The sequence below is a fragment of the Mobula hypostoma genome, chromosome 4, assembly GCF_963921235.1.
Source record: "Mobula hypostoma chromosome 4, sMobHyp1.1, whole genome shotgun sequence".
In the NCBI taxonomy this organism is placed as follows: Eukaryota; Metazoa; Chordata; class Chondrichthyes; order Myliobatiformes; family Myliobatidae; genus Mobula; species Mobula hypostoma.
In genome coordinates, this window is record NC_086100.1 from 83,936,979 (window position 1) to 83,949,066 (window position 12,088).

The 12,088-nt window shown below is 43.0% G+C and overlaps 1 protein-coding gene across 7 annotated transcripts in view; it reads right to left on the reverse strand.

Moving 5' to 3' along the window:
* yeats2 (YEATS domain containing 2) overlaps positions 1–12,088 on the reverse strand; it is a 175,116-nt gene that overhangs the window by 117,236 nt on the left and 45,792 nt on the right. For 5 of the 7 annotated variants that reach the window (XM_063046072.1, XM_063046068.1, XM_063046067.1 and 2 more), the window contains one exon: positions 8,634–8,731. In XM_063046072.1, the coding sequence (XP_062902142.1) occupies positions 8,634–8,731 (98 nt within the window). The remainder of the gene's footprint in view (positions 1–8,633; positions 8,732–12,088) is intronic. The other 2 variants (XM_063046071.1, XM_063046069.1) reach the window with 1 other exon arrangement.

Below are 12,088 nucleotides of genomic sequence, written 5' to 3' on the forward strand. Positions count from 1 at the left end.
GTGCATCTTCAGGCTCCTGTGGTACTCCTTTCTGATGGTAGTAATGAGAAGGTGGTGAGGGTATTAAAAATGGATTGCTGCCTTTTGAAGATGTCCTCGATGTTGGGGTAGCTACTGCCATGATGGAGCCTGTGCTTTGAAGCCTCCACACCAGGCAAAACCAAATTTATTCCTTCTTCTTTCTTGACAATATAAAGGAGTCAACACTGAATAATGTTAACGCAACCAACTCATTTGGTGGTCTAAATTCTACATTATAGGGGAATTTGAAATCACATTCATCAGTAATGTGCAGTAAATTAGATGAAATTCCTGAGTAACATGTGGGGCAATGAGATTAACATTCATGTAAAGCTGAGTGAATTAATGATTAGATGTATTCCCAGACACTGATTATTGCCTCGATTATGTTAGTTTCTGTTGAGTTAAACCACAGAAAATGGTCAAGTGGTATTTTGTAACAAATCAGGAACAAATTACTTTTAAACAAGAAACTTAAAGCATGAAACAATCCAAAGTACTTCATAATCAATTACTAATTTTGCAGGGTAAATACTTAAAAATGGAAAATACAGTGTCTAACTTATGCATGGTGAGTAATAACTAATGTTTTAGTAACCTGGGTTGAGAAATGTTGCCAAATACATTTAAATTATGATATTCACACTCTCAGGTGCCTCCAAGTACATTCCAACCAATTAAGTACTTCTTAAATATATTTGTTATAATGCAGGAATATTGTTGAGCACAGTAGGAGAACTCTCCTGCTTTTATAATCAATTAAATATTTGAAATATTCTGTCATTTACATCAAAGGATTTAAGATTAACGCCTACTTTATTTCATTAATCCCAGAGGCCCATCAGCAGTGGGAGCACAGGACTTCGAGGAGGTTACTTACAGGTCGGCGAAGCTTGTATGAAAGGAGAGCTTCGTGGGCGTTCGGACATTCCAGAGGCACAATCAGCAGCGGGAACAGGGCACAATGCGAAGTTCATAAAAGTACAGAAAGGACAAGTGGGGCGGCCATTGTTGGGAGTAGACCAGCAGTGAGGGTAGGTGCGTCAGGCCTTGACTTAGGAGGCTTCGACCAGAAGAGGTTGAGGCCAAAATAACAGTTCAGAAGATTTGGTCTTGGTTGTCCATTGTACACTGCAGGCAGGATGGCAGATATGGCAGTGGAATGCTCCTCCTGTAGGATGTGGGAATTCATGAAACCTAATAGTCTCCCTGATGACTACACCTGCCAGAAGTGCAGCCAACTCCAGCTCATAAAAGACTGCATTAAGGAGCCCGAACTGGAGTTGGATGAACCTAGTATCATCCGGGAGGCACAGCAATGATAGATATGATTTTGGGCAGGTGGTTACACCCAGAGTGCAGAATTTGGGGAGTGGATGGGTGAACACCGAGAGAGGTAAAGGGAGAAAGAAATCAATGCAGGGTCCCCCTGTGGCCATTCTCCTCAGCAACAGGTATACCCCTTTGGATACTGCTGTGGGGGATGACCTATCTGGGCAAGGCAGCAGCGGCCAGACCAAAGCGTCAGATGTGTAGGGTGAAGTCAGGTGGAGCAACAGTCATAGGAGACTCAATAGTTAGGGAGACAGATAGGAGATTCTGCGGCTGCAAAAGAGATGCCAGGATAATGTGTTGCCTCCCAGGTGTTAGGGTCCAGGATGTCTCTGAACGGTTGCAGAATATTCTTGCAGGGGAGGGTGAGCAGCCAGAGGTGGTGGTACATGTTGGTACCAATGACATAGGCAGGAGAGGGGTCGAGCTCCTGCGCGGCAAGTTCAGGGAGTTAGGTAGGAGGCTGAAGAGCAGGACTTCCAAGGTGGTCATCTCCAGATTACTCCCAGTGCCACGAGCTAGTGAAGGTCAGAACAGGAAGGTAGCGCAGATGAATGAGTGGCTGAGGAGATGATGCAGGGGGCAGCATTTCAAGTTCTTGGATCACTGGGACCTTTTCTGGGGAAGGGGTGAACCTGTACAAGTGGGACGGGTTCCACCTGAACTGGAGAGGAACCAATATCTTAGGAGGAAGGTTTACTAATGCTATTAGGGTGGGTTTCTACTAGATTTGCAGGGGGGTGGGGACTGAAGTGAAGGGGCAGAGGATGGGGTGGTTGGTGAACAAGTAGACACAGCTTGTAGGGAGTTTGTGAGGAAGGATAGGCAGATGATAGAGCAAAGGTGCACTCAGCTGGATGGTTTGAGATGTGTCTATTTTAATGAAAGGAGTATCATAAACAGACAGATGACCTCAGTACTCACCAGTGAAAAGGATCTTGACAATTGTGGGGGTAACTTAGTGGACTGAAACGCTTGAGAGTACAGTATAGACATTAAGAAAGAGAATGTGCTGGAGCTGTTGAAAGGTACTAAGTTAGATAAGTCGCCGGGACTGGACGAGATATACCCCAGGTTACTGTGGGAAGCAAGGGAGGAGATTGCTGAGCCTCTGGCAATGATCTTTGCATTATCAATAGAGATGACAGAAGTACCAGATGATTGGAAGGTTGTAAATGTTGTTTCCTTGTTCAAGAAACAGCATAGAGGTAACCCAGAAAATTATAGACCAGTGAGTCTTACTTCAGTGGCGGGCAAGTTGTTGGAGAGGATCCTGAGAGGCAGGATTTACGAGCATTTGGAGATATAATCTGACTAGGGATAATCAGCATAGCTTTGTCAAGGGCAGGTCGTGCCTTACGAGCCTAATTGAATTTCTTGATGTAACAAAACACCTTGATGAAGGTAGAGCAGTAGATGTATTGTATATGGATTTCAGTAAGGCAATTGATTAGATTCCCCATGCAAGGCTCATTCAGAAAGTAATGAAGCATGGGATCAAAGGAGACCTTGCTTTGTGGATCCAGGACTGGCTTACCCACAGAAGGCAAAGGGTGGTTGTAGATGGTTTGTATTCTGCATGGAAGTCAGTGACCAGTAGTGTTTTGCTGGGATCAGTTCTGGGACACCTCCTCTTTGTGATTTTTATAAATGACCTGGATGAGGAAGTAGAAGGGTGGGCTAGTAAGTTGCTGATAACACAAAAGCTGGGGGTGTTGTGGATAGTCTGGAGGGTTGTCAGAGGTTACAGCGGGACATAGATAGGATGCAGAACTGGGCTGAGAAGTGGCAGATGGAGTTCAACCCAGATAAGTGTGAAGTGGTACATTTCAGTAGGTCAAATTTGAAAACAGAATATAATAGAAACATAGACAAAAAAACATAGAAAATAGGTGCAGGAGTAGGCCATTCGGCCCTTCGAGCCTGCACCGCCATTCAGTATGATCATGGCTGATCATCCAACTCAGAACCCTGTACCAGCCTTCCTTCCATACCCCCTGATCCCTTTAGCCACAAGGGCCATATCTAACTCCCTCATTAATGGTAAGACTTCTGGCAGTATGGAAGATCAGCAAGATCTTGGAGTCTGTGTCCACAGGACACTCAAAGCTGCTGCGCAGATTGACAGTGCTGTCAAGAAGGCGTATGGTGTGATGGTCTTCATCAACCATGGGACGAGTTCAAGAGCCATGAAGTAATGTTAAAGCTATATAAGTCCTTAGTTAGACGCCACTCAGACCATTGTGTTCATTTCTGGTCCCCTCACTACAGGAAGCATGTGGATAATATAGACAGAATGCACAGAAGGTTTAGAAGGATGTTGCCTGGATTGGAGAGCATGGCTTAAGAGTATAGGGTGAGTGAACTTGGCCTTTTCTCCTTGGAGAGAGGGAGGATGAGAGGTGACCTGGGTGTATAAGATGATGAGAAGCATTGATCGTGTGGGTAGCTAGAGGCTTTTTCCCAGGACTGAAATGGCTAACATGAGGGGGTATAGTTTTAAGGTGCTCGGAAGTAGGTACAAGGGGGATGTCAGAGGTAAGTTGTGTTTTTTCTTTTACAGAGTGGTGGGTGCGTGGAATGCACTGCTGGCAACGGTGGTGGAGGCAGATACAACAGGGTCTTTTAAGAGACCCTTAGATAGGTACATGGAGCTCAGAAAAATAGAGGGCTATGTGGTAGGGAAATTCTAGGCAGTTTCTAGAGTAGGTTACATGGTCAGCACAACATTGTGAGCCGAAGGGCCTGTAATGTGCTACAGGTTTCTATGTTCTAAACCCCTTGAAGAGCACTCAATTCAAAAAGTCATACAAAAATTTCGAGATATTAAAGATGGGAAATCTGAAATATGTCAAATTACTGGAAATTTCTTGCAGATGCTACAAAGACTGGTGGAGGGACAGGTAGTGTTGAGGAAACAGTAGGATGCAGGACAAGAAAGTAACAAATGAAATACAATGTTGGAAAATGCATGGTCATGCACTTTGGTAGTGGAAATGTGTGGCCTATTTTCGAAACGGGAAGAAAATCCAAAAATCAGAGATGCAAAGGGACTTGGGAGTCCTTGTGCAGAACACCCTAAAGGTTAACTTGCAGGTCAAGTCGGTGGTGAGGAAGGCAAATGCCACGTTAGCATTCATCTTAAGAGGTCTAGAATACAAGAGCAAGAATGTGATGTTGAGGCTTTATAAGGCCTCACCTTGAGTACTGTGAACAGTTTTGGGCTCTTCGTCTTAGAAAAGATGTGCTGGCATTGGAGAGGGTTGAGAGGAGGTTCACAAGGATGATTCCAGGAATGAAAGGGTTATCATACGAGGAACGTTTGATGGTTCTGGGTCTGTACTCGCTGGAATTCAGAAGGATGGGGTGGGGGGGATCTCATTGAAACCTTTCAAATGTTGAAAGGCCTAGACAGAGTAATGTGAAAAAGATGTTTCCCATGGTGGGAGAGTCTAAGACAAGAGGGCACACGGGCGCCCTTTCAAAACAGAAATGCAGAGAAATTTCTTTAGCCAAAGGGTGGTGAATTTGCGGAATTTGTTGCCACATGCAGCTGTGGAGGCAAAGTCATTGGGTGTAATTAAGGCAGAGATTGATAGGTTCTTGATTGGACATGGTATCAAAGGTTATGGGGAGAAGGCCAAGAACTGGGGTTGAGGAGGAGAAAAAAAAAAGTATCAGCAGTGATTGAATGGCGGAGCAGACTCAATGGGCCAAATGGCCCAATTCTGCTCCTATGTCTTATGAAATGATTTTCCTGAATAATAGCTCTGGGTTAAAGATAACAAGCTTCTACTATAGTTCTGTGGATTCTAAAGTGACTAATGCATCCCATGTGTGATTCATAGTTGAGACAGGTAGAGCTTGTTGGGTATGTGAGTAGTATGATTGCATTATTAGACATTCCTTCCGCTGCTTGTGCTTGACTTGATGATATTCCTCATCAGAAATAGGAATTTATCATTAGAACTCTTTCACAGAAACATCAACTTGGTTTCTCTTTTTTTCCAACAGATGCTGCCTGACTTGCTGAGTGTTTCCAGCATCTTCAGTTCTTATTTTAGGTATCTAGTATTTTCAGATTTCTGATTTTTACCCCTTCTCTGTCCTCCGTGTCGTGCACTATATTGGTGAAGCTGAAAGTGGAAGTGGGGACATAAGACACAAGAGGTACTGCAGATGCTGGAAATCTAGAGCAACAGACACACACACACAATATGCTGGAGGAGCTCAGCAGGTCAGACAGCATCTCTGCATCGGAATAAACAGTTGATGTTTCAACCTGAGACTCTTCATCATGACATGAAGAGTCTTGGCCCAAAATGTCAACTGTTTATTCCCATCCATAGCACGTTGTGTGCTGAGGAACAGAACTTCATCTTCTGACAAGGCACATTATATCATCTCAGATTCAGTGAGTTCAACAATTTCAGACAGTGAGTGCTTGCAGTATCTTCTGTTTCTAAACATGCGTGATACTGATTCACTTATACCTCCTCCAGCCCAACACTATATTGCCTTCCTTTCTCCATTATCACATTGAAATGAATTGCCATTTAATCTCCCCTATATTCCACCTCTTTACATTAGAAAGTTTTTGACAAGAGCGGGCCATTTGGCCCAACAAAGCTTGCCAAATTCCTATTCACATAACTATCCAGTGATTTGAAAATCTCTAAAATACTACTCTCAACTACACAACTAGGTAGTTTGTTCCATGTTTGTCCACAACTCACTGTGTAAAGAAATGCTACCTGATGTTAGTCTGATATCTCCCTTTAACCAGTCTCCACCTACGGCACCGTGAACTTGATGATTGATAAATTTTGAAGTAGCAACTGGTATCCACCGTACTATCCCCTTAATGATTTTGAATACTTCGATCATGTCTCCATCTCTTTTACGTCTACTTAGGCTAAAAAGATTTAATTCTATCAATCTTTCTTTACAAGCCTTTCTCCTTCTCTCTTTTTGTTCTATTTGCATCTTAATTTGCAATTTTTCCACGTTCTGATGAAATATTAACTGTTTCCCTCTCACAGATAATGCCTAACTTGCTGAGTATTTTCAAAATGTTCTAGATTGTGTTTCTGAAATATTTTGCCACTTCAAAAGTAATTCCCTTGTAGGGAAGTTCTTAGGATATGAAATGTACTAGTGACTGATCAAGTGGTGCCTGCATGCTACATTTCCTTGGTCGGCATCTTCTGGATAGATCATGAAATCATCTTTTTCACTTCTTTTATGCCTTTTATATTTGTTTCTCATCTTGAATGTGATTCTGGAACCGCTGAAGCCTGTATTTTGCAGTTTGGAGATCGCTTGGGTGCTTTAGCGCTTTGCAGTCTCTGAGAGGATTCCAGAAAGAAGGCAGTGTGAGCGAACCTCGTGGCGAGAAGTCTGCAGAATAGCGCGTGAGCCGATGTTTGACCCCTTTTCACCGACTAAAGCAGTAAGGGTGATTGAAACATCAAGGTGAGTGCAGAAGTTTGGAGATTGTTTCAGTGTTCTCACGCTTGCAGTCTCTGAGGATTCCTGGAGGCAAGGGCAGCATACACAAGCCAATTTATGGCTCCATTTTGCCGATTAAAGCTCCCATCATTTGTCAATTAAAGTGACAAGGGAGATTGAAACATCAAAACAAGTGCAGAGGGTGAGCGCTGGCTGTTTGTCTTTTGATCGGTTGTCCTGTACTGGAGAGGGGAGAGCCTGCCACTGCTGAGAGTATTGTCTAGGTTTTTTCTGCACTTTAGATTTGGACTATAGACTCTTTTGTTCCATCTTGTAGTTTTTATATTCTGTGTTTTTTTGTATGGGGATGTGGTTGGGGGTTGATAATCTTTCTTGGCTTCATGGCTACCCAGAGAGTTGAAGAATTTCAGAGTTGTATACTTTGATAATAAATGAACTTTTTAATATAAATTCTCTTTCTGCAGTTTACTTACCACAGCTGTTTCTTACCTCCTCTTTTGCCTTTTTAAATATTATATAGAAATAGAAAGAAAACATGTCACCTCAGATTCAAGTATCATTTATAATTAGTAAGAGTACCTTGTTTCTGAAACAGGAATCTCCAGTACAGATACAAGATAGCAATCTTCGACAGTTAACCTAATTTATACCTCCAAGAAAGTACAGTAACACTCCCAATAATCCAAAACCTTTGGACTCTGATACTACCGGCCAGCAAAATTTCCAGACTATTATATATCACTCCTTTTAATATCCAAACAAACTCTCATTTCACATTTTTCAATGCATTACACAGAAGTATAATGGATATTCCAGTGAACCGAGTGAGCTAAGAGGCACCTCTCCAGATCCAGTTCCAGCTGCAAACCTGCCCACGTTCCTGAATCCTGGTATTCCAGACCCCATCCCCAGCTCTAGTCACAGACCTGGCCCACAGGCTGGAGCCAGGAGTCGAAGCTCCTTCCCCTCCACCCTGGCTCTGGCCACATACTCCATGCACTTGGGGCCCACCACACACAGTCTGGATGAACGAATCACCCAGATGCTGAGACATCAAGATTTCTGAAGAATGGTTGTGGGATAATTGGTATTTCACTGTATATAGTCAGAGGTTTCCCAAACACATTTAGCTGCATATAGATTTCTCTAAATGTGTTTGTGAACTTGCATTTTGCACAGATTGATATGATCACATATGGTTACATTTTGTTGTTAAGGTCATAGAATTATACAATGCAGAAGGCAGACATTTGGCATACCATGCCTGAGTTAATCCTGTAAGGTACTGTCCATTTCAATTGGTCTCTCCTCATAGATCTGCAAATCAAATACATATCCAAATCCTTTTTGAAATTTAAAATAAAGATTTTCCTACAATGCTTCCAGGCTTTGTATCATACGTTTTGAAAAATAATAACTACTGCTCTGTGTTGTTTTCCCATTTATTTTAAATCTGTGTTTTCTCGTTGCTAGCCAGCCTATCACTGGTAATAGTTTCCAATTGTCATCAGAACCATTCAACTTTGGGGCAGGCATGGGCCACACAACACTAGTAGGAAACAATAAAGGTTACTGCCTCCTTATGAAATAATCAGGATTTCTTCACTGGTCACTGATCAGCCACAGACACTGCTCAAAGCAAACCTCTAGCTTTGGTATCCAACTCAGACAAGAAAAACACTGATTTCTGGTACTCATAACCTTCAACATCACTGTTCCTTCCAGAAAGAGTTGACTTAGAATGGGATGTAGTAGAATGTACCCTGGCAATTCAACAAAGCCATTTTCAAGGCAGCAGAGAGACTTACCTTTACAGCTGTTGCAATGAAGCTGCTGCCATGGATTTTAGGGATGGGTGAATGTGCACCTTGTGAAATGCCTGTCTGCTTGGCTGTGGGACTCCCTGCTTTAAACAAAAAGATAAATAAATCAACCTGAATTTGAAAATAAACTATTGGACAAAGTTGATAATAAATGTACTTTGAAGAGTATGTATACATAATGCAAACTTGAGATTTGTCTCCGAACAGGCAACACTGAAGCAAAGAAACCCAAAAGGACCCATGAAAAAGACAAGCAAAAACCCCAATGTGCAGTGAAAAAAAAGAAAAGCAAATCAAATCATGCAAACAATAACCACAAGCAAATAGCGTTCTGAACAGAGGTCCACAAACAGTCCAAGACCCATACTTCAGTGCAAAGCCAAACAAATGTCGTGTCAAAAGTAAGACTTTTTCCTTGGTGGCTTTAAAGAATTTGTAAGTAGGGAGGCTACCAGAGTCAGTTAATTATTGCACTTTACTACAAAGTCAGTAAAATCTTCCTATTTGCATATTGAGGAGTCAGAGTCCTACAAAAAATATTTTCTTAGATAGCTTCAAAGTTGCCGGTGAACGCAGCAGGCCAAGCAGCATCTGTAGGAAGAGGTACAGTCGACGTTTCAGGCCGAGACCCTTCGTCAGGACTAACTGAAGGAAGAGTGAGTAAGGGATTTGAAAGCTGGAGGGGGAGGGGGAGATGCAAAATGATAGGAGAAGACAGGAGGGGGAGGGATAGAGCCGAGAGCTGGACAGGTGATAGGCAAAAGGGGATACGAGAGGATCATGGGACAGGAGGTCCGGGAAGGAAGACGGGGGGGGGGGTGACCCAGAGGATGGGCAAGAGGTATATTCAGAGGGACAGAGGGAGAAAAAGGAGAGTGAGAGAAAGAATGTGTGCATAAAAATGAGCAACAGATGGGGTACGAGGGGGAGGTGGGGCCTTAGCGGAAGTTAGAGAAGTCGATGTTCATGCCATCAGGTTGGAGGCTACCCAGACGGAATATAAGGTGTTGTTCCTCCAACCTGAGTGTGGCTTCATCTTTACAGTAGATGAGGCCGTGGATAGACATGTCAGAATGGGAATGGGATGTGGAATTAAAATGTGTGGCCACTGGGAGATCCTGCTTTCTCTGGCGGACAGAGCATAGATGTTCAGCAAAGCGGTCTCCCAGTCTGCGTCGGGTCTCACCAATATATAAAAGGCCACATCGGGAGCACCGGACGCAGTATATCACCCCAGTCGACTCACAGGTGAAGTGATGCCTCACCTGGAAGGACTGTTTGGGGCCCTGAATGGTGGTAAGGGAGGAAGTGTAAGGGCATGTGTAGCACTTGTTCCGCTTACACGGATAAGTGCCAGGAGGGAGATCAGTGGGGAGGGATGGGGGGGACGAATGGACAAGGGAGTTGTGTAGGGAGCGATCCCTGCGGAATGCAGAGGGGGGGGGAGGGAAAGATGTGCTTAGTGGTGGGGTCCCGTTGGAGGTGGGGGAAGTTACGGAGAATAATATGTTGGACCCGGAGGCTGGTGGGGTGGTAGGTGAGGACCAGGGGAACCCTATTCCTAGTGGGGTGGTGGGAGGATGGAGTGAGAGCAGATGTACGTGAAATGGGGGAGATGCATCCCATTCCCATTCTGACATGTCTATCCACGGCCTCCTCTACTGTAAAGATGAAGCCACACTCAGGTTGGAGGAACAACACCTTATATTCCGTCTGGGTAGCCTCCAACCTGATGGCATGAACATCGACTTCTCTAACTTCCGCTAAGGCCCCACCTCCCCCTCGTACCCCATCTGTTGCTCATTTTTATGCACACATTCTTTCTCTCACTCTCCTTTTTCTCCCTCTGTCCCTCTGAATATACCTCTTGCCCATCCTCTGGGTCACCCCCCCCCTTGTCTTTTTTCCCGGACCTCCTGTCCCATGATCCTCTCGTATCCCCTTTTGCCTGTCACCTGTCCAGCTCTCGGCTCCATCCCTCCCCCTCCTGTCTTCTCCTATCATTTTGCATCTCCCCCTCCCCCTCCAGCCTTCAAATCCCTTACTCACTCTTCCTTCAGTTAGTCCTGACGAAGGGTCTCGGCCTGAAACGTCGACTGTACCTCTTCCTACAGATGCTGCTTGGCCTGCTGCGTTCACCAGCAACTTTGATGTATGTTGCTTGAATTTCCAGCATCTGCAGAATTCCTGTTGTTTTCTTAGATAGCTTTCTTTTTTTGCTCTTGCCTATTTTGAAAGTGCATATTTGCTGACCTCTATTTCACCATTTTAAATTAATAAGGTAATCTATGCTAAATCATCAAGATTCAAATCACTGTGCTCTCCCTGCCACCCCTCCAGAATACCAATATTTGCAGTACATTTCTGTTATCTTCACATGCCTGAGTGTGCTGTCTTTTGGCAGATTACAGCAAGTCTGTATTTCGTTCCTCAATGTTGCTTCTTGCAGCAAGCAATAGAATTATGAAATGCACCCAGGAAGGGTTAAATGTTTCGAACAACAACTTACCAAACACAGCCATCTATATCTAGAATTGCATTTAGCCCTGGTCTCTTGCTAGTTCTATGTACAGCTCTTTTAAAAAGCTGATACAAGCACATTTGATTTTTTTAAGGTTCTTTGAATTACCATCCCCAATGGCCTTCATGCCAGATTTCCTTTCTTTCTTTTGAAATCTTTTTATTAATTTTCCAAAATTATAACAATATTGATACAGAGAGATTGGAGTAATCTTATTGTTGATAAAAATGTACAAAAAAGATTTCAAATAATACAAGTGTAATAGACCTCCAAACTCTTAATATAGTTAATCATAGAGAAAAAAGAAATAAGAAGGAAAAAAAATACAAAGAAACCCCCCCCCCAAAAAAAACAACAAAAAACTAAATACTAAACCCCAAAAAAAGCAAACGAAACAAGGCTGGACCAATATCTTAAATCAAATACGTTCAATAATGTCGTCAACTCCGCTCCTTTATTCATATATTTTAATTTAATAAGAAGGATTCGGAAAGGTCAAATTACATCATATGAAAATGTTGAATATATGGTTTCCAAATCTCTTCAAACTTAACCAAAAGATCAAAAATGTCACTTCTGATTTTTTCTAAATTTAAACATGATATAGTTTGGGAAAACCATTGAAATGTGGTAGGAGGGTTGATCTCCTTCCAGTTCAATAAAATGGATCTTCTGGCCATTAAAGTAACAAATGTGATCATCCGACAGGCTGAAGAGGATAAAAATCTATGTTCTGTCACTGGCAAATGAAAATTGCCGCAGTAGAATGGCCTTGTAAGTCAAAACACAAAACTGTTGAGATAATATCAAAAATATCTTTCCAGAATTGTTCCAAAAGAGGGCAGGACCTAAACATATGAGTTAAGGAAGCCACCTCAGAGTGACATCTGTCACAAAGCCAGATTTTATTCTCATTTTA